This window comes from Mesoplodon mirus (assembly GCF_964341445.2).
Source record: "Mesoplodon mirus genome assembly, chromosome: 2".
Classification (NCBI taxonomy): domain Eukaryota; kingdom Metazoa; phylum Chordata; class Mammalia; order Artiodactyla; family Ziphiidae; genus Mesoplodon; species Mesoplodon mirus.
The window spans coordinates 101,094,985-101,119,742 of record NC_138977.1 but is presented as its reverse complement, the minus strand read 5'-3'; the positions used below and the strand labels follow the sequence as shown (position 1 = coordinate 101,119,742).

The window sequence follows — 24,758 nt, the reverse complement described above, 5'->3', positions numbered from 1 at the left end:
CATAACTCTTTTTGAATTATGCTTTTTGCAGGGTATATGCCCACTAGTGGGATTGCTGGGTCATATGGTAGCTCTATGTTTAGTTTTTTAAGGAACCTCCATGCTGTTCTCCATAGTGGCTGTATCAATTTACATTCCCACCAACAGTGCAAGAGGGTTCCCTTTTCTCCACACTCTCTCTAGCATTTGTTTATTGTAGATTTTCTGATGATGCCCATTCTAACTGGTTTGAGATGATACCTACCTAATTGTAGTTTTGATTTGCATTTCTCTAATAATTAGTGATGTTGAGCAGCTTTTAATGAGCTTCTTGGCCATCTGTATGTCTTTTTTGGAGAAATGTCTATTTAGGTCTTCTGCCCATTTTTGGATTAGGTTGTTTGTTTTTTAATATTGAGCTGCATGAGCTATTTATATATTCTGGAGATTAATCCTTTGTTTATTGATTCATTAGCAAAAATTTTCTCCCATTCAGAGAGTTGCCTTTTCATCTTGTTTGCAGTTTCCTTTGTTTCATAAGAGCTTTTAAGTTTTATTAGGTCCCATTTGTTTATTTTTGTTTTTATTTCCATTTCTCTAGGAGGTGGATCAAAAAGCTCTTGCTGTGATTTATGTCAAAGAGTGTTCTTCCTATGTTTTCCTCTAAGAGCTGTATAGTGTCCAGTCTTACATTTAGGTCTTTAATCCATTTTGAGTTTATTTTTGTGTACAGTGTTAGGGAGTGTTCTAATTTCCTTCTTTTATATGTAGCTGTCCAGTTCTCTCAGCACCATGTATTGAAGAGACTGTCTTTTCTCCATTGCATATCCTTGCCTCCTTTGTCATAGATTAGTTGACCATAGGTGCATGGGTTTATCTCTGAACTTTCTATCCTGTTCCATTTATCTATATTTCTGTTTCTGTGTCAGTACCATATTGTCTTGATTACTGTAGCACTGTAGTATAGTTTGAAGTCAGGGAGTCTGATTCCTCCAGCTCCGTTTTCTTCCCTCAAGAGTGCTTTGGCTATTTGGGGTCTTTTGTGTTTCCATACAAATTTTAAGATATTTTGTTCTACTTCTGTAAAGAATGCCACTGGTAATTTGATAGAGATTGCACTGAATCTGTAGATTGCTTTGGGTAGCATAGTCATTTTCATAATATTGATTCTTCAAATCCAAGAAAATGGTATATCTTCCCATGTGTTTGCATCATCTTTGATTTCTTTCATCAGTGTCTTATACTTTTCTGAGTACAAGTCTTTTACCTCCTTAGGTAGGTATATTCCTGGGTATTTTATTCTTTTTGTTGCAATGGTTAATGGGAGTGTTTCCTTAATTTCTCTTTCAGATTTTTCATCATTAGTGTATAGGAATGCAAGAGATTTCTGTGCATTAATTTTGTATCCTGCAACTTTACCAAGTTCATTGATTAGCTCTAGTAGTTTTCTGGTGACATCTTTAGAATTCTCTATGTATAGTATCATGTCATCCAGAAACAAGAAAGGACACTACATAATGATCAAGGGATCAATTCAAGAAGAAGACATAACAATTATAAATATATATGCACCCATAATAAGAGCACCTCAATACATAAGGCAACTCCTAACAGCTATAAAAGAGGAAATCGACAGTAACACAATAATAGTGAAGGGCTTTGACACCTTACTTACACCAATGGACAGATCATCCAGACAGAAAATTAATAAGGAAACACAAGCTTTAAATGACAAAGTAGACCAGATAGATTTAATTGATATTTATAGCACATTCCATCCAAAAACAGCAGATTACACTTTCTTCTAAAGTCCACACGAAACAGTCTCCAGGATAGATTACATCCTGGGTCACAAATCAAGCCTCGGTAAATGTAATAAAATTGAAATCATATCAATCATCTTTTCTGACCACAATGCTATGAAATTAGAAACCAGTTACAGGGGAAAATATGTAAAAAACACAAAAACGTGGAGACTAAACAATACATTACTAAATAACCAAGAGATCATTGAAGAAATCAAAGAGGAAATCAAAAAATACCTAGAGACAAATTACAATGAAAACGTGATGATCCAAAACCTATGGGATGCAGCAAAAGCAGTTCTAAGAGGGAAGTTTATAGCTATACATGCCTACCTCAGGAAACAAGAAAAATCTCAAATAAACAATCTAATCTTACACCTAAAGGAACTAGAGAAAGAAGAACAAACAAAACCCGAAGTTAGTAGAACGAAAGAAATCATAAAGATCACAGCTGAAATAAATGAAATAGAAACAAAGAAAACAGTAGGGAAGATCCATACAACTAAAAGCTGGTTCTTTGAGTAGATAAACAAAATTGATAATCCTTTAGCCAGACTCATCAAGAAAGAGAGGGAGAGGACTCCAATCAATAAAATTGGAAATGAAAAAGGAGACATTACAATGGACACCACAGAAATATAAAGCATCATAAGAGACTACTACAAGCAACTCTATGCCAATAAAATGGACAACCTGGAAGAAATGGACATATTCTTAGAAAGGTATAACCTTCCAAGACTGAACCAAGAAGAAATAGAAAATATGAACAGCCCAATCACAAGTAGTGAAATTGAAGCTGTGATTAAAAATCTTCCAACAAACAAAAGTCCAGGACCAGATGACTTGACAGGCAAATCTATCAAACCTTTTGAGAAGTGCTAACACCCATCCCTCTCAAACTCTTCCCAAACTCATTCTATGAGGCCACCATCACCCTGATACAAAAAAACAGACAAAGATACTACAAAAAAAGAAAATTACAGACCAATATCACTGATGAATATAGATTCAAAAATGGTCAACAAAATACTAGCAAACAGAATCCAACAACCATGAAAAGGATCATACACCATGACCATGATCAAGTGGGATTTATCCCAGGGATGCAAGGATTCTTCAGTGTACACAACTCAATCAATGTGATACACCATATTAAGAAACTGAAGAATAAAAACCATATGATCATCTCAATAGATGCAGAAAAACTTTTGACAAAACTCAACACCAATTTATAATAAAAACTCTCCAGAAAGTGGGCATAGAGGGAACCTACGTCAAAATAATAAAGGCTATATATGACAAACCCACAGCAAACATCATTCTCAGTGGTGAAAAACTGAAAGCATTTCCTCTAAGATCAGGAACAAGACAAGGATGTCCACTCTTGCCACTCTAATTTAACATAATTTTGGAAGTCCTAGTCACGGCAATCAGAGAAGAAAAAGAAATAAAAGGAATACAATTGGAAGAGAAAAAGTAAAACTTATCATAGTGTTTTTAACAGATTGTTTTCTTCATGATTCCTTATTAGTTTGCCCATAGGTAATACTATTTTATTTGAAATAGTCCTTCAGTATTTATACAGAAACCACTTCATTTAAATAGGATTTGAGCTTCCTTATTTCAGTAATATCATGTTAAGTCTAAACTTTCCTGAATGCAAGGATTATTTTCTTGACCTCACAAACCTGCAATAGGAAAGCATAATCAAAGTAATCTAAGAATTAATCATACACATTAATTTCACCAGGCTTTCTTTTATTCTTAAATATATGCTTTTAATTATGTGGTCTTCATGATCCTCTCTAGTCCTAAAATATTCTTGCCTAATTTATAAATCATACATCCTAAAAAATATTCTGGAAAGACTATTCACCATGGAAAATTGTGTGTTCTATAAAACCAGAATTATTTTCTACTTTAATAAAACATATTTCTTTTTTTCTTTATTTTGATAGGGTATCAAACTCTAGTTGCAATGTTAAATTTTCTTTCATATTTTCCATATGTTAGAATTTCAAGTTATAAGACAGAAAACAAGTGTATAGAAATAACTATTTATTCAATACATAGTATATAAAGACTACCATTTTCATATTGAATAGAAATGAAATGGTTTTGCAATAAATACTATAAATAAATATTCTAGTCACTAAAGGACATTTAATTTTATTGAAGGATTATAAAAATTAAATATTAGCTTTAGAGTGGTTACTGAGATTTTATTTATGCCTGCAATGGTGAAATAATATAACTATACAAAAATTATAGATAATAAAATTGATATTCAGTCATATTTTTCACCATATTTTCCCTCTACTCATATTTATAATATTTATATGATATATATGTATATATAATAAGAAAATAAATAATATCTAGGCTATACTCCCAAATAAAATTTATATTTATACATAATTTACTGGGGAGTAAAGTGTTTATTTAAAAGCTTATTATTCAAGGTAGTGGGAAGCAGATGCATAGCACAGGGAGATCAGCTCCGTGCTTTGTGACAACCTAGAGGGGTTGGATAGGGAGGGTGGGAGGCAGAAGGAAGAGGGAGGGTATATGGGGATATATGTATACATATAGCTGATTCACTGTGTTATACAGAAGAAACTAACACAACATTGTAAAGCAACTATTCTCCAATAAAGATGTTTTAAAAATTAAAGAAATAAAATAAAATCAGTATCATCAGGGTAATGTTATATTAAAACAATGTGCAAACACATTTTTTCTAGTTATGAAACTTGAGGATAATAATAAAGGGTCTTTTTTATTTTTTTAAAGCATATTATTTCAGAAGAATATAGTTTTGAAAATTTCTATGGTGAAATTTTTAAAGAATTTATTAATGTTTATTTTCTTTTTGAATTAAAAATGAATTGACCAAATGTGTTATTGCAACATATAAAGAACCATTTGTTATGATACTAAAAATTGAAAAATATGTGTATATACGTACATATATTATTTTGACATAACAAAAACTCATTTTAAATAATCTTGTGTAATATGTAAAGAAATAAAATTGATAGGCTAAAAAACAATTATCGAATTTCTTAAATAGTAAATGAAATCCAGTTAAATTTAAAATGTTTAAACCTTATTAAAACTGATATTTCTGCATATCTATAGTATCATGTCAATTTCATTCATAGCAAAAATTCTTGATATTCTATAAAATACCAAATATGTTCTGAATTTATAAGAATGCTTTCATATAGATTGCTTATTTGTATCTTAGTTACAATCTGAAGGTTATTCACTAGTAAAATAATATATTTTTACTCAGAAAACTTCCTGTCCATTCTGAGTAATGTATATGCACCTATATATTCTATGTGTCTTTTTGTTTTATGTATACTATATATTCTCTCTGTCTTTAGTAAACACATTTTTTTACAAAGTTCATTAACAATTTTTGGTTTGCACTTTGCAATTACCCTGTCAAACAAATTTCAAGTTGTTATTTTTCCTTACCATTTAATGTTCATTTTTCTAAGAAGGATAAACAGTATTCTGGAGATATCTGCTCATTTTAAAGAGTTCCTGGGAAAGTGGCTAAAATATAGTTTTAAAAATTAGTAATAGTGCAAAAAAAAAGTTTTTTTGTGAAATACTGCAGTATCTTCACAGGGGGACAATTCAAGCAAATCCTAAATTTCACTTGAATGTGAAAAGCTTTTTCTAAGTCCATCAACTTAAGTGTTGAATAAAGTAATGATGACCCGAAATTCAACGATGATCAGTTGAAATTCAGAGGTAAATTTCTGTTTCAAACATCATTTACCTTGTGTAATTAACATTTTAAGATTAATTTCCTCTAATTAGAAGGGAACATTAATGAAGAGAATTTCAGAATTTCAGATGATGGAATACTTATTTCTTCCATCTGCACAATTAATTGTGATTTATAAAAGTGAATACATTATTGTAATGATAGCTTGTCCTTTTTAAGAGGTAAAACTGGCTAAAAAGTAGTAGTTATTATGAATAAACTTCTTGATGAAGCTACAGAGTCATCAATTTAGTAATCAGAAAGTCCTATATGCTAATTATCATCTTTTCCTCTCTGTGCTCTGAGTACAGCTAAAGTACTGAAAGAGTCAATCAAGCATAGTCTTGTGGCTAATAGAGCAATGCTGTCTGAATCATTTAATGGTTAATTATATTCTTTTCTGCTGTATTTGACTAAAATTGCTCCAGAAAGGTCAGTTCTCAAAGATTTATGCAAAATCAACATTTTAACAAGTGAAAGTCCAATGTAATTTAAAAAAATAAAAAATAAATTTAAAACTTTGTGAGAAAGCTTTTAATAAAAACCCACTTCCCACATGTAGGTATATTCAGGAGAACATAATCTTAGTCTTGAAAGTTTGTAAATTCAGAAAAAAATATGTATATGTCAATTAGAAGATTGTCATTTAATGTATGCTGGTTTGGGAAAAAAACATGCAGCTTTTCCATAATAATCTACTTGTGAAACACTTCATATCAGATCAAGGAGCTTCTGTTTTCATGTGACTTTGCATTCACAGCTTTATTTTTGACTTCAACAAAAGTAACTTAACACTTCCTTATATGCAATATGGTGTGCTACATGTTGAAACACAAACTGCAATACACCAGATCATTGTTTTCAAGGACCTGATAGATTGTTGGAACCGCCAGCCCATAAGCACAAGATTATGTGCCCTTATAAAGCGGAAGCTGAGCATATAGCAAATCCTAACAGAGGAGTTGTTAATCATGAAAATTATTATTTTTTTAAATTAGATGGCCCTTGAAAAGACTGATGGACCGGTATTTGTTACTCTAGAGATAGCACGTGGATTTTAGGCATCCCTGTCAGGGGATACAACATATAATAGTGCTTCGTGATTAAGTAACAGTGAGATAAAGCAATGAACATTGTTAAAACAAATCATCCCCTTTTAAAGATATAATTCAAATATCAAATGCAATAATCAAAATTAAAATGAAATATGACATGTTCAAGCAAATAAAGACACAGACCTACTTGAGAATGGACTTGAGGATATGGGGAGGGGGAAGGGTAAGCTGTGAAAAAGCGAGAGAGAAGCATGGACATATATACACTACCAAACGTAAGGTAGATAGCTAGTGGGAAGCAGCTGCATAGCACAGGGAGATCAGATCGATGCCTTGTGACTGCCTGGAGGGGTGGGATAGGGAGGGTGGGAGGGAGGGAGACGCAAGAGGGAAGGGATATGGGAACAGATGTATATGTATAACTGACGCACTTTGCTATAAATCAGAAACTAACAAACCATTGTGAAGCAATTATACTCCAATAAATTTGTAAAACAAAAACAAAAACAACTTTTTCAAATATTTCCTAACATCTTCCAGAAAAGGACAGTGCTATGGACAATTTAAAATTTTTAGTAACAGAATCATTTAGGGTTCTTTTGTTATTTAAAGTATAACATAAATGGAAATTAATATCATTTTCAGTGCCCAACTCTTAGAACTTTCTTGTTAGTAAACTATATACATAGAAAAAATAAGAAAAAAATTTGGAATGGTGTATCACACACTTGGTTATGGGAGGGAGTGGAATATAGTAAAAGAAATGTATGCATCATCATGCTTTTGATATATAATACAATATTAAATATAATATAATAATGTTAATAAGAACTGCCTGGAGTACTATTATGTGGCATCCTTTTATGTATTTTTTTTCATTTTGTCCTCCAAAATAGCCATAAGAAGATTTTTAGTGCAGCAAAACATTAAATAATGTATGCAATATTCTATACATGTTTAGAGAAAGGAAATAAATTTGACTTGCATGATCATGAAAATGTCTTTGATGTAGACTTTGAAAGATTGTTGGGGTTTTCATAAGCCAGTGAAGAATCAGAGGCAGAGGGGAATTTCAGTTGGCAAGTTTGATATGAACAAAATTAGAAAGTCAAAAAGTACTGTGATGGCTTGAGGTGTTTGGATAAATCTCTTATCCTCATGAATTTTCCTATTTAGATGAAGAAACATTTTTCCTTTATACACTTTTCTAACATTAGAAAGAGGTAATTTCAGTAGATTAGGATCAAATAACAATAATATATTTAGAGATTCAAAAAAAATAGGTATCTAACATAGATTTTTGATGGACCTATTATATTTTTGGATGGAAGCTTTAAAAACATAACTAACTACAGGGCTTAGATAGGATATATATATTTTTTTCTTATAATATTTTGAAGTAAACATTTCCCTCTTTTGTCCATGTAAATCAATTTTATATCCCTGGCCTCCTCTGATAAACTCTTTTACTATATATTTTTTCTCTTTTTACATTTACTCATACTTTTAATTGATGGTCTCATCAATTTGGAAACCAGAAATTTAATAATATGGGGAGAGAAAATTCAAAAGTATATTTTGAGATAAAAATTTGGATGAACTCACATAATTTCACTATTATTATTATATACAAATATAAAACTTTGGAAAAAGCTATATTGCTGAAATTTTTCAAGGTTGTCAAAGCAGTAGTGCCTAAAGAGCTAAAGAAAACAAGCTGGCTATTTTGTACTTATTTTACATTTTGAATATATTAATTATGTTTTTTTCTTAAACAAATATGTAGCAAACAAATGAACACTTTTTCCTTATAATTCTATTTTACTTTTCAGGTGACACAAAAATCTACTATTCATGACGTGAAACAAAAATTTCACAAAGCATGTAAGTTTTATACACAATTTTGAATTTATATTACAGTCTTTTTTTTCTCAAATTGGTTAAGATTTACCTGTAAGGATAAGTTCAATATTATGATGGAAAGAGTGTGTGGAAATCATATTTTTACATGGAACTCAGAAATAATACTATGCTAAACACTTCTTCATTGTGAACATTTTCATATCTAACTTTCTAATTCACATTTTAATCTTCAACACTCTTTCAGTTTTTTATTGCACTTTTTTCATACTAAAAAGAAACTTCCTATATGTGAAAGGCATTAAACAATACAAGATATTTCTTTACACTTAAGCAAATATAGAGCAAAATTTTTACTTCAGTATTTATACTGGTCAAATATCTTCCACATAGGAATTCTACAAAAAAATGCATTTAAATTGTTATTTAATTTTATTAGTAGCTAAATTTAAGAGATCTCATTAAGAGATCTCCTATTACTATTTATTGGGAAATAACTATATGAGATTTCTTTAATTTTTATTTCTACAACTTTTCAATTAGTTTAGCTATAATTGTTAACATAGTGCTAATGTCTATAATTATTAGGTAACAATTTTTAAGAAACAATTTTTAGAGCAGTTTTAGATTCACAGAAAAATTATGCAGAAAACACAGAGTTCCCATATACACCTGCCCCACAGGGGTACAGCATTCTACACCACAAACATACAGAGTCGTACATTTTTACACCCCCAAACCTACACTGAAACATCATTATTACCCAAAGTCCACAGTTTACATTAGGATTCACTTTTGGTGTTGTACATACTGTGGATTTTGCTAAGGAGCATTTTCAATACTTTTGGATTTAGTTGAACAACATTTCTTTTCTGAAAATAGTTAAAGCTCACAATTTAATACATCAAATTGTTTAACAATAGTTGAGAGTAAAATTGGTAGAACTGTTTTATTATTTTCATTATTTTCTTTCAGGAAAAATGTAGACTATTTGCTGAATACTTTTGTGTATATGACATTATGCTAGGCATAATGAATAATCAAATGAAGATAGAAGACATCTTATTAGCCTTCAAAAAATTGCTCATGAAGAAGATTCTATATATATATATATATATATATATATATATATATATATATATATATATATATATAAGAATATAAAAATAAAACCCAAGTAGTCAATGTATATAAAATTTATAAATATTTGGGGAAAGTTCTCTTTAGAATTTTTAATAAGAATATAAAGCAGATACAGGATGAAATAGAAGTATTTGAAATATGCTTAGCCAGTTTAAAATTCTTGAGGCAGGTGAGTTCTGATATTTTGCCATAAAAACACGTAGGATTTGGATATGGAGAAGAGAACCAGAAATGCATTATAGTAGAGAAAAAAAGAATAAAACAAGTGAAGTGCAGACATCTGTTGTGGATTAATTCTCTAACTTTTAGCTTGGTAATTAAATTCTCTGTATATTTATGCCAATATTTTCTAAATTATTGAAAACTCAAAATTTGTATCTTAGTACATAATATATGTGAAAGATGTTACCCTGGTTATTTCAAGTATTTCCAGTTTATTTACATTCTAAATGCATTTGTTTTGTTAAGCTAGCAATTGAATTTCCATCCTTTGAAAGACTTAGTAATTTTATATAGTAAAGTTTCAGAAAGTTTAGATTGTAGTAATAAGTGCAAAGACATTTAAAAAAGACTTTTTTGCTATAAAGCAGAAAGATACAACAAAATTATTTCATTTAAGTTAATAATGACAATGTAAGAATATATTATTTCTATCACTGTCTGGAAAAAAGAAAGTTAATCAAAAGCTAATGTATGTTTAGAAAGAATGTGCAGTCACCTTTATGTGTGACATTATGACTATTTTTATGTTAGTTTGTATCTACATATAGACATAATTATACAGTGACTTAAAATTTTAGAGCCAGTTCTACATTTATGTGGTCTAGAGCCTTTTCTAGTATTTAGAAAAGTGAGGTGTAGTAGCTTGTGAAAAATCCTAGTAACATCCAGTTTCAAAACTGGACAGTTGAAAATATGACGATAATATGGTTAGTTTTAATACCTGTATCAAGACTTAAGGATTTCTTGACCCCTATTATTTTATTCATTTTTTGAAGCACAGTTCTAAACTTTATCAGCTTTAAATAAATTGTAACTTTTTCTACTTTTTCAAAATTATCTTTACTTTAAAAGTATACCCATCACTTAAAGAAAAATAATATTCAGAAGATCTTGTATTTATTATAGTGTATTTCAAAAACATATTGGTCTTCAGGTTTTACAAAGTACAGAAACACAAAAACACTTTTTTCTGTATCACATTACAGAGAAATATCTAGAAGTGAATTAAATTGGACATTATGCTTAATACATTTGCCAAATGGTGAAAGGAAATAAAAATATATTGCTAAATCTAACAATATGTGACAGTTATATAATGGTAAAAAAATTATGTGTTGATTTCCTTAATGTTTCATGTTTTTAGTTTTTAGATTGACCAATATTGAATACTTTATTCAAATTCATAAATTATTTTAACAATAAAAATATATATGTAGTTTTATATCTACAGTTGTTTTATAACTACAGTTCTGTAACAGTGAGGTTTTTACAGTTACTTCTTTACTTTTTGACACCAAATAATTTTTTATTAAGATGTTTTGGATGATGTTTATTTTTAGGCCCTGGAGTTATAATAGGAATTGTTAATCTTGTAAAGAAAAAAAAATTATATATATATATAATTATATATATATAATTATATATAATTATATATATATTATATATATATAATTATAGTTATATATATATATAACTCTTATCAGAAGACTAGGTTTCCTGAGGGGAAAATTCTCACTACATGTCGTTTATCTCTATCCTTTCTTCTCTTAGGTGTTCTGACTGAACTTGATTTCTTGTCTTCCTCCTATTTCTCTGGCTTGTGTCAGTGTAACATTTTTCTTAGCTCTATTTTAGAACTTTCTTTAGGGTGACTTTTCTTGTCCTATAAAATGACTATCTTATGCTCTTCTAAGGCTCATAATTTTTCAGTTCTGCTTTGTTATGAGTCATATTTTAGATTACCTTGGTGACACCATAGCAATCAGACTGGTGAAGAGGTAGAAAGGGGAGGAAACTACAGTCATAATATTAGCTGTTAAGGCAAAAGGGAAAGAACAATGGTTTTCATGAAAAAAGAGATAAAATTATGAATTATATATATGCATACACACACAAATATATACTTTTGCCTATTTCTCCTCTTCTTATTTCATGTACCAAAATGGTAAAAAGCCCTCAGCTGCAAATCCTCCACTAGTCTTTCTTTATCTCCACCTATTTATTCATTAACACTTGTAATTATCATTCTTGTTTGTATCTTGAAGTCTCTCCTGGAGAGCTTCACTGATTTGCATACTCATGTCTCTATACACCACACTCTAGTTATTCTCATCTTCTCACAAAGGTCTCACAGAAGAATTAAACCTTGCTTTGAAAACTGAGATGAAGAATAAAGAATTATACAAGTCCAGGTGACACTCTGCCTAAAACTATGTGAATCTTTTTTAAGATTTAAAGAGACTTAAAAAAAAAACTTCCCGTGGGTTTCCCTGGTAGCGCAGTGGTTGAGAGTCCGCCTGCCAATGCAGGGGACATGGGTTCGTGCCCCGGTCCGGGAAGATCCCACATGCCTCGGAGCGGCTAGGCCCGTGAGCCATGGCCACTGAGCCTGCGCATCCAGAGCCTGTGCTCTGCAACGTGAGAGGCCACAACAATGAGAGGCCATCATACCTCAAAAAAAAAAAAAAACAAAAAAACAAAAAAAACCTTCCTGTATGTATACTATTACATATGCTAGTTGAGTAGGATTATTCTATTTCATGTTACTCAATTCAACACCTACTCCATATATTCTTTATTCCAAAAGTAATTTACTCCTCCCTTGGGATATAATATAACTTTAATAGAATCATAATTGTTATTATTTTTGGAAAATAATAGAACTCACAAAGAGCCACAACCGTGTATTTATTTATTTATTTATTTATTTATTTCAAATTCACTATATGTTTATTATGAAAGTAACTACAAAGATTACTTTTATTTTAAAGTTGTAACATATTTTAGCTTTGTTTCTTTTTTTGGAATTTTATTTTATTTATTTTTTTATACAGTAAGTTCTTATTAATTATCCATTTTATACATATTAGTGTATATATGTCAATCCCAATCTCTCAATTCATCATACCACCACCACCACCACCACCACTGCTTTACCCCCTTGGTGTCCATACGTTTGTTCTCTACATCTGTGTCTCAATTTCTGCCCTACAAACCGGTTCATCTGTACCATTTTTCTAGGTTCCACAAATATGCATTAATATACAATATTTGTTTTTCTCTTTCTGACTTACTTCACTTTGTATGGCAATCTCTAGATCCATCCACATCTCTACAAATGATCCAATTATGTTCCTCTTTATGGCTGAGTAATAGTCCATTGTATATATGTACCACATCTTCTTTATCCATTTGTCTGTTGATGGGCATTTAGGTTGCTTCCATGACCTGGCTATTGTAAATAGTGCTGCAAGGAACATTGGGGTGCACATGTCTTTTTGAAATATGGTATTTATTAATTTAAATCTGTAATGATGTACTCTACTTCGTGGATTAATTAACAAACAAAATGTTTGCCAGAATAACAAATAAATTCCAGTAAACAAATTCTGCCTGAATGTTACAAGTTATTTTGTTATGCTTTATCATACTCAAAATTATTTAAATTCCTACAGTCTATATCTCCATAGAAGAGGGATGAATGTGCTAGTTGGCATTGATAAAATTATTTTATTTTAATAATACTAATTTAAAGAATTCTCAAAGCAAAGGCCTAGTGAATATATGCTTTTGGAACTGTGTCCTTGTTGAAAACCAAAGAATCTCTAACAGAAATCGGAAAAATACCATTGCTGTACAAAACTATATTTATAGAGATAGTTTTCAAATAAATTTTTTTAAAACAATTTTCTTCTAATTTTTTTAAACTGCTATAGGTTTTGTAGTTCAAATGGTTTGCAATCACAAGATAAGTTGCCCCAAAAAGCATTCCAATATCATGCAGAATATCTAAAAAGTAGACACCAAGCAGTTATTATGAATGTCCACTTTTATGATTGTTTAGTGGAGGTAAATACCCTCATTATATAACTAAAACCATAGTTTTAAAGGTGGTTGAGATATAAATTCCAATGAATATTTCAAGAATATTGAATGAGATTCAATCTTTTTGTGGTAACAGATCATATAACATTTACTAAATAACTTCAAAGTTATATCAAAACCTATTTTCAAAGTTTATATCAAAGCTTATACATAATTGACAAAACTAATTATGAGATTCTGACTCATGTAAGCATATGTACCAAACACCTGATGAATTGTTTCTAGATAATTCACCATAAATATTTTGGATCCTTATTTGAAACAAAGTTTTATTACTTTTTTATTTAGACATTTTTAAGTAGTAAATGCTTTTTAGTGTTTCTAGTTCATATTTATTATCAAAATATATTAGGATGCTGTGATATTGTGATTTATAATTAAAAATATATATATATATATTTGTTCTTTATCCCCTTTTTCTGGCACAGAGCTCCAAAAATCCTTGGAATTTCCTAAGTGATAACAGCAGTAAAGGTGTTTTTTGTCATGTTAATTAGGTGAATTTCGGACCACACCAAAAAATGGGGGCTGATTGTCAAGCTATAATTAGAGAGTTGGAACTTTCAGAGGGGTTGGAAATTGAATCAATTGTCAATGGACTGTGATTTACTCAATCATGCCCATGTAATGAAGCTTCCATAAAACCCCCAAAGGAGGGGTTCAGAGAGGTTGGTGAACAGGTGGAGATTTAGAGAGGAAGCCTGGACACTCTGTGATTTTTTCCCCACTCCTTGCCCTTTGCATCTCTTCCATCTGGCTGTTCCTGAGTTACATCCTTTTATAAGAAACCCATCATATTGTTAAGTACAATGTTTCTCTGAGTTCTGTGAGCTGCACTAGCAAATTAATTGAGCCCAAGGAGGGGGTCGTGAGAACCTCTGAAGCCTCTGAAGTTGGTCAGAAGCACAGGTTATAACCTGGACTTGCAACTGGCATCTGAAGTGCGGGGGGAGGGGGAGGGAATTTTTGTAGGATTGAACATTTAGCCTGTGGAACCTGATGCTATCTCCAGGTAGATAGCATTAAAATTGAATCAAATTGTAGGATACCAGGGTGGTGTCCTGAGCATTGTTTGTTGGTGTAGGGGGGAACTCTACCTTACTACACACTTGTTGCAGTTGGGTGCAGAATCCAAAATAGATGTTTAAAAATTAAAGAAAGCCATCAGAAATAATACCAGAATGAAATTAGAATAGCAATCTATGGAATTTTTCCATTCACAGAGTTTATATGGACTAGCAACATATTTGTCAAAATTGATAAACACTTGTATAAGCCAATTGGAGGAAACCATGAAGAAGGAAAAGGAAAGCTCTTTTCTTGTGACATTTGTCTTGTGGTTTATAATTCTAGCCAACATCAAAGTTCAACACTTGCTATGAAATACTATGCCTTATAGTATCTTTGCATGTCAAGGTCTAGCTACCTTGCATTAACATTTATAATAATAAAAATAAATATAGTTAGTTTTTATCAAATACTCACTTTGTGACATGAATCCCTTAAGATATTCCCATGTAGCAAATTTTTAAAAATATTCACAACGCCTCTATGATCATCTAGTAGTATTATAATTTTCATTTTACAGATAAAAGTCTTTAAAAAAATTATTAGGTAACCTACCCAAGGTCATATAGCTAAGTGGCTGAGCTGGAATTTAAACTCAGGGACTATGACTCTATATCCTGTAGTCTAACCACTAACCTCCATTGTCTCTGTTTTACTGAGACATATATTTGTTAATTACTTCAGGCAGAAATCCAAACAATATCTATTTATTTTACATGGGAAAGGCTATTGTTAATCCCCATTGGCAAGTAGGGAACTAGGTAGAAAGTTAGTTTTAGAAATTATGTAATAAATAATAGTGCTATCAGTCTAAGCATAGTTCTCAATTTGTTACAATAACTGAAATCCCTGCCTAATGTCATATGGCACCATAAGACCAACTATTAAATTAAAAACATCTATTAATATGAATAAAAGGAAAGCATGCAAATATGGCTTAAAATTGGTAATGGAATTTTCTACTGTGAAACTAATCTAAGAATTAGTAGTATATAAACTGAGGTGAAAAAAAAAGAACTACATTCAGCTGAAGTGTAATTTGTACACTGACTGTAAGTCATAAAATTCATTTCTGAAAGAAAAATAATTTTGCCCATGACTTGCATGGTATCTATTAGTTGACAACATCATAAGAAGTTTCAATGATATTTGTAATCTATTGGACCACTTGTCTCTGCAGCTGTCAAAAAGAGCTCTGGGAAAAAAAGCAAGAGAAGGAACAATGGAATTAGCAGTCCAGTTGTAGATTCAGCCACATGAAGGGATATATAATTGATTGTGATAGTATAAATGCATATACATCTCTGTCAAAAGGTCAGGGGGAAATAAACAGTGCTAAATTTGAAAGGCTCAAGGAAAGTAACTCCAAAAAAAGATAACACAGTAGAAGGATTTATCACATATAGGATAAAATAATGAGCATTCTCCAGGCAATCTGAAAGGAGCCTCCAGGACAAGGCTGTAGAATTCCCTGATCTCTCAACAAAAGAAGCTAGAAAAATGATAAATGCCACCAAAGAAAGAAGTGCCAGAACGCTTTTCTTAAAAAAGCCCTATACTGCTAATTCAGGAAGCAGCTAATATTCTTTCTCTAGTAGTTTCCTCAGCGAAAGGAATTATGGGCCTTGTCAATAATCTAGATAGAGAAATGAAGTAATTTGGCGGCTTATTTATTTTTTGGTAAGAGTCAAGGTTACATTTTGTGAAAGCTATGGGAATTAAATGGTTATCTGTCTTCTAGAAATTTAATCACTAATAGAACCCTTTTACAAGTGGGCAGCAATATCACCAGTTTTTTCATATTACATGTAGATTTCAAGACTGAGATAAGTTAATAATACCTGTCAATGCTGATATTCTGGTCTTTGAAGAAATGTTAACAAATGTGCCACTGGACAAAGAGAAACTGGGTTATAAGGGCCCCCATAAACTGAAAATAACAAAAGATATCCATCAGTTAGCTGTATTCTTGATGACCTTCAGAAAAAAAATATTTCAGGAAAAGAGAGTGAAATTTCATGAATCATATTTCACTCATTTTAAAATTTGACAGAATTTTCAAAATATCTCTTCTTCAGCATATTGTATACTATTGTATTATTTACAATTTTATGTCACACACTTTTCTTTTTCTTCAGTTTTAGAGAAAGAATCATTATAATTTTGAAGCCAGTGTATATGGTAATTTACAAAATTTTATTTCACAGATGTTTTCTGTTTCCACATGATTACCTCACAACATAATAGTTTAAATTGTTTGTTTTAAATTTTATACTTAAAAAACACTTTTTTTGCTACTTGAGTAACAAAAGATAATTATTTCATTCAATATAATTCATCAGATACTTATTAAGCAAGTTAAAAATTCAGGAACTATGCTATACTACTAAAAAGGTGAATATTCATAGTCAAGCCATCAGGACTTTCTAGCATGCAGAAACATGCATGTGTGCATGCACACACACACACACACACACAAATTGAATAACCCCCTAATATTGATTAATACTCAATGTATTAGTTAGAAATTTCAAAAATTTTACCTTACATTAATGTTAATCAATATTATTGTTTATCCACAGATCCTCTCTTGATCCTCAAAAGTAGTTGACAGGCTATTTCCACCTTTCTTTTTCTTAAGCAAATTTCAAAATAGTTCAACAACTTACAAGTTAATAAAGAGAAATGTCAAATCTTTTTTAAAAAGTGATGCTAGATGAAGATAGCTTCTCTAATCTTGAAATTTCAGGAAAATCAAAATTTATTTGCTCTTAAGATTGACATATTGAGATAAAAAATAAAACAAATAAATAATGTGTAATCCATCAACTTATTAAGAGCTGCAAACATACTGAAACAATATCTTGAGAAGAAACTCTATTTCAGATCTAATTATGCTATGTGATATGTACTATAAATCACAAAGTATAAAAATATGTTGTTCAAAACATATTTTTATGATATGTTTTATGTTTTCTATTTTGAAAATCAACTAATGATGTAAAGAATAGTGCAATTTTGTTGTCTCTAAGTCTTCGTAACTGACTTACAGGCCCTTGCCATATGTACATCTCTTGAATTTCCTACTTTAGCCAGTGATTTCTTTGGGGTTTCAATCTAAACCACAGTATAAACCACTGGCATATATTAATATCCCAGGTATTGAAAATGGACCTCTTCTCACTGTGGCTACTTTAAAATACTAGTCAAATTTACACTGCTGTAATCTTAATGTCATTGGATACTCACATAAGTGTTGAGAATTCTGTTTATATATGTGACAGGATTGTTTGCAGAATCTTAGGAGATCAAACAGCTAAGGGATGGCCATTCTGCCAGTCAAGGTTCAAGTAATAAAACTGTCATAACTAATAACAATTCAAAAAGTGCATGAGGTGTGATCCTCTGTAAATTGTTCTGTCTTTCATTATGATGCAGCATTTAAGCCTGTGTATTGCTTGCAGTGTCAGGGTTATTTTGATTCATCTTTCATGACATGCTGATGTTTCCTGAGTCTGATATTATGAAATATTTTATTTTATAATCCCCAAGCACCAAAATGGTTGGGTTAGCAATATTTGATCTTGAGCAAGTACCTATATTATAGATGCACCAACTATTAGAAGAGTTAGTCTATCAACAGCAAATTATTGATTCCCAATTCATATTTGAAAGTGAGACTGTGTGAGAACATTTAAATTTCAGAGATCATTTTTCTTTTCTTTCTTTTTCTAAACTTTGTTTTGTTTTGTTTTTGACAACTACTGTTTCTTATTAAATTGTATTAATTAGCAGCATTATGGAAATAATGTATGATAAGTAATGTAAAAAAGCAAGGGAGCCTATTAAGACATAGCTTGAAGCAGCATTAGTCTTCTCTCTTCCCTGGGATTTTTTTCCTTAAGGAAATGTTCCAAAAGACTGGGAATGCATCACAGTGGAATTCTATGTAAACAATCTAAAAACAAGTACATGAGCTTTTAAAATGTGTTATTAATAATGTTTCATTATTGTAAGAAAATGTCATAAAGTGGTTTATTTATTCGTATACATTTTCTCATCTATCTAGTTGGTTAAAAACAATTTCATTTTCCACATTCCACAAAACAGCTCATTTTCAAATAGTTACTCAGATCCTGTTATAAATCTCTTGAAAATATAAATAATCACAGTGTTAAATTTAGATGTGCTAAATTATAGGATAATATTCTCTATAATCTCAAAAGATTGTAGTGTGCCAATGTCTGATTTTCATGTGTTAGTTTTTTGCTTAATTTGTATATCCTTTGTTGGCAAAACAACAGATTCAATGAATAAGATTATTTTTGGAAGATAATAATTGCTTCACTTTTTGCTATAATAAAATGATGAATATACAAGATAAATTTCAAAAATATGAAAATTTAAAAGAATAAAGCATTATCCACCTATTATTAACATTTTCACTAATATGATGCTGATATCTCTCTGTGTCTATATACATAATTTCACGTATTTTACACATTGTTCTCTAATAGCTTTCTCTGTCAGCATATTTTCTAGATAAATTTTTGTGTAAATAGTTTATGATCTACATGGTCAATATTACTGGAGATATACTTTTGCTTGGATGAGCAATACACATTCTCTGGATACATACCTAACTGTTTCCATAATAAAGCAATATTATGTTTGTTTATTCAGCAATATTTGTTGAATGTTGAAAAATATTTATTGAACATTTACCATGTACTATGCATTGATGTATTCATTATTGATGTAATACATTATTCATTATGTATTCATGTTTGTGAACTTTAGTCATACTTGTAAAAATAATAAGCTCATTTGAAATCCTAATTTTGTATTGCAAAATTTACCCTCCTAATTTACAGACTGAAAACAATACTTCAGAATATCTTTTTTCCCTTTTCTCAATAAACCTGGATATTCACAGATATCAATTTTTAGTAATTAAGGATTGGAAAAACAATTTCATTTAGTATTAGATTCCATGTATTGGATCACTAGAGAAATTTTTCATACTCTTGTTTGTGATTTACATGTATTTTTTCAGGATATTGCCCATTCAAAGTCTTTACCCACATTTTTGTTTATTTAGATATTTTTATTGCCTTAATAATATATGTCTTTATGAATTGGTGTACAGGCCACAGTCACTGTTTTTTATTTTCTTCTGGAAAAAAATAAATCTTATAAATCTAAATTTGTCAATTACATATTTCATATTGTCTGTTTTGTGTAGCTTAGAATTATTTTTTCATCCTCCAAACTTTAAAAATGTTATTGATGTTTTATTTTCACACTTGTAAGTTATGGTTTTGTTTTTTACATAAAATATTTTTGGTATCTGGAATATATCCTGGTATAAAGAATGGATATAGGATTCTCACCATTTCAATTGTGTTTGTCATTTTTAAAAGTTTAGCTTCTACTCACATATTATTAATAAATTTATATAGCTATTTTCTCTCATATAGATATTTTATATATTTTCTTTCTTAAATGTCTAAATCTTAGATATTTAAATCTTAGAGAATTAATTCTACTTTAAAAATGTTCCCATGGTCATTTATTTTGTATCATGATTTCTCTGTTCTTTCATTCATAATTCTCAGAAGATAGCTTCTTGACATCCCTTTCATTTATTCTTAGGGTTCTATAAATTTGAATTCTAAACATTTTCAGGGGCATAATGTTTTACAAAATTATAATCCCAATATTTATATAAATCAGTAATATTTAATTTTTAATAGTTACCAAATATCACCCTGAAGAGCACTCTTATCTTTTCACCATATAGTTTATTTTATTTTTTTTTAATAAATTTATTTATTTTTGGCTGCATTGGGTCTTCATTGCTGCACACAGGCTTTCTCTAGTTGTGGCAAGCAGGGGCCACTCTTTGCCGCAGTGCAGGGGCCTCTCAATTGCAGTGGCTTCTCCTGGTGCGGAGCACAGGCTCTAGGAGCACGGGCTTCAGTAGCCACAGCAAGCAGGCTCATCAGTTGTAGCTTGCGGGCTCCAGAGCACTGGCTCAGCAGTTGTGGTGCACAGGCTCAGTTGCTCTGCAGCATGTGGGATCTTCCTGGACTAGGGCTCAAACCAATGTCCCCTGCATTGGCAGGCAGATTCCCAACCACTGTGCCACCAGGGAAGCCCTCACCATATATATTAATGAGTACTAGTTCTCTATTGAAATGAGTTAGAGTAAACTGTCAAATAAAGCCACATTGAAACAGCTTTTATTCATAGTACCATCTAAATGATTATAGGGTAGCATTATGTGGTATTATATAAGTATTCTGTGCATTTTAGTATACAGAACTTAAGGGGTGTGTGTGTGTGTGTGTGTGTGTGTATGATTAGATGTTAGGGCAAGATATATCATCAATTGAACATATTGTTAAAATATTTACCTTTTCCACCATAGAGCTGGGAAAGTATAGAGATGTTCTAAAGTCTTTCAGAAAATTATCAAATGCATTTGTATGAATTAAGCAATCTTTCCTGGCTAACTTACTTAGTATAGACAAAAGATTTTCAGAAACCCCAAATAATGTATATATAATACAAATATATTATGATTAACACATTACTACTTGTTATATCTATATGTTCTTAACAAGAGAATATCTTAATTCCCTATTACAGTATCACTTGAGTCTGAAAGCCTATCTTGGTCATTTCTGAGCTGTACCTAAATAATGTAGGAGAGTCAAAAGTAAAATAATTTAATCTAAAAAGAATATTTTAGATAGACATATCTATAGTATAATTTGAGGTTGACTGTATGTTCATCAAGTAAAATTCCTATATTTTGTCATAATCCACAGTACATCATTCATCTAGTTAGTTTTTAAAATTTAAGTCATTAAATTTTCTTTCACATAAAACTTCACCTTCTGTAAGATTCATGTTATTCTAGTTTACTACCTTTCATTCCTCTTTGTTTTGTACTTACCTACATAACCTTTCTCTATTTTCTTTGATGGCTCTAAAATCTGACTAAAATTTCACCTTCATTTGAAGTTCTGGCATTTCACTGAAAATTACATCTAAAATAATAACCATCCAGAATGCTAGTCCCAGAACTCCTTGATTTTCTGCTATTTTCACTTCCACTCTGCTTTAGCTACTTACCCCCTTATCAATACCATGAGATTTGTCATTAGTTAGAAGTTAATTTCAATATTTCAAACTCTGAACAAATCTCTTGACCATCTATTATTCTAAACATTTCGCTCTTCTGCTTCAGGACTTCCAGTTTCTGGAACTCAGGGAGATACATAGTCTCTAGAACACCACCTGTCTTTGGATTTATCATCTAGCTTAACACTGATTTTTTTTTTTTGTACTTTATCTAAACTGCTCTATTTCTGGTTGATCCATATCAAATTCTTAGCTCCACTGTGCAAAATCCTCTCTCCATATCCTTTAAATAAATGAGATTTATTCCTTTAATCTCATTCTCCCTATATCTTCAAATGCTTCCTCTTTATTCTTTTATCAAGAGTATCTGATGAAGCAACTGACAAAGGATTAATCTCCAAAATTTACAAGCAGCTCATGCAGCTCAATATCAAAAAAACAAACAACCCAATTCAAAAATGGGCAGAAGACCTAAATAGACATTTCTCCAAAGAAGATATACAGATTGCCAGCAAACACATGAAAGAATGCTCAACATCACTAATCATTAGAGAAATGCAAATCAAAACTACAATGAGATATCATCTCACACTGGTCAGAATGGCCATCATCAAAAAATCTAGAAACAATGAATGCTGGAGAGGGTGTGGAGAAAAGGGAACACTCTTGCACTGTTGGTGGGAATGTAAATTGATACAGCCACTATGGAGAACAGTATGGAGGTTCCTTAAAAAACTACAAATAGAACTACCATATGACCCAGCAATCCCACTACTGGGCATATACCCTGAGAAAATCATAATTCAAAAAGAGTCATGTACCAATATGTTCGTTGCAGCTCTATTTACAATAGCCAGGACATGGAAGCAACCTAAGTGTCTATCAACAGATGAATGGATAAAGAAGATGTGGCACATATATACAATGGAATATTACTCAGCCATATAAAGGAATGAAACTGAGTTATTTGTAGTGAGGTTGATGGACCTAGAGACTGTCATTCAGAGTGAAGTAAGTCAGAAAGAGAAAAACAAATACCGTATGCTAACACATATATATGGAATCTAAAAAAACAAACAAAAAAATGGTCATGAAGAACCTAGGGGCAATACGGGAATAAAGATGCCAACCTACTAGAGAATGGACTTGAGGATATGGGGAGGGGGAAGGGTAAGGTGTGACAAAGTGAGAGAGTGGCATGGACATATATACACTAGCAAATGTAAAATAGAGAGCTAGTGGGAAGCAGCTGCATAGCACAGGAAGATCAGCTCGGTGCTTTGTCCCACCCTAGAGGGGTGGGATAGGGAGGGTGGGAGGGAGGGAGATGCAAGAGGGAAGATATATGGGAACATATGTATATGTATAACTGATTCACTTTGTTATAAAGCAGAAACTAACACACCATTGTAAAGCAATTATACTCCAATAAAGATGTTAAAAAAAAGAATATCTGTATAAAATAGATAACTAATAAGAACTTGCTGTATAAAATAAATAAATAAATAAAATTAAAAAAATAATAAATAAAAAAGAATATCTCAACTTACAAACCACTTCTAGCAATACCATCACTCCTTCTTCTGTCCATCACTTAGCACTCACTTCAAAATAGTTTTCTTTGTCAGCATGCCAAAGACCTGTCTAAGGTCACTGGCAGTTTCTGTTTTGCTGTGGCAGTGGATCATTTTTGGTCACGTATAACTTGAACTCTCAGTTACATTTGACCTAATACACCATTCTTCTCTTTGACTGTCTTCTTTTGTTTGTTTGATTTTAACTCTCTGCCCATTTGATTTTAAGATATTATATTTGACTTTTGTCATCTCTAACTTCTTGTTCCCAGACTCCTTTGAGGACTGCTCTTCATTTTTTAGCCTCTTAAATATTCATTACTTCTCAGATTCTATCTTCAACAATTTCCCCTTTTAATTCTACATTTCTTTCTCTTATGTTCTCAATAATTCCCATGGCTTAGAAAATATCACTAATGAATAAATGAAATCAAAACTGTCTCCTTCTTAGAACTTTCAACTGTATATTAAACAGCCAATCTGGCATCTCAATATCTTGTACATATTGCAGACACCTAAGAGCAATTCATTAGAATTTTGACACACACACCTGGGGGAATAGACTCAATCTGGAAACATTCAAGGTTTTTTCCAAGTCCTAACAATTGGTGAAAACTGAAAAGAAGTAATCTTTGGGACAATATATAATAAAATGTACTTCATATTAAATCATCTTGTGATATAAAAATGTCATTTAAAAAGTCCTAGGGTTTATTGACATGGAAGATTTTCACCTTATGAACTGTTTATCTGCCTTAGCTGAAAATTGTGCTTGGATTTCTCAGTAATTGTAGTAGTTTGATAATGAGAAGTCATATATATCCTAAGCATTTTGTTTATATTTGAAGCTATTGGGTTTGGGGAATGACAAATTAATGTAAACTTTCCTAATTCCAAAAAAGGTGAAATATCTCAATTATAAGAGCAACTATTTGTGTTTGTTTGTATATAGGTATGGCTGTGTAGGCATGTGTATATAAAGCCATATTACAAGTATATTTATTAAAATTCTTAGATTGTGTTCAGAAATTGCAATGCGATTTTCTGAAAGGGGCCTCTGATTAATAAATAAATGACTACTACTGAAAAAATTACGAATTTCATACCATTGGTATATTTGAAATCTGCAAATCACCGTAATTCTCATAACCAGTTTAAGTATTTGTAATTTTTAATCTAGATGCCTGTGTAGACACCTGTTGGATACATTTTCTCATATACTGACCTGCTC

The 24,758-nt window shown here is 31.0% G+C and overlaps 1 protein-coding gene across 1 annotated transcript in view; it reads left to right on the top strand.

The window, feature by feature from the left end:
• TECRL (trans-2,3-enoyl-CoA reductase like) overlaps positions 1 to 24,758 on the top strand; it is a gene marked incomplete at both ends in the record, with an annotated part of 97,918 nt that overhangs the window by 18,143 nt on the left and 55,017 nt on the right. The window contains one exon of the mRNA XM_082602039.1: positions 8,456 to 8,507. Coding sequence (XP_082458165.1) covers positions 8,456 to 8,507 — 52 coding nt within the window. The remainder of the gene's footprint in view (positions 1 to 8,455; positions 8,508 to 24,758) is intronic.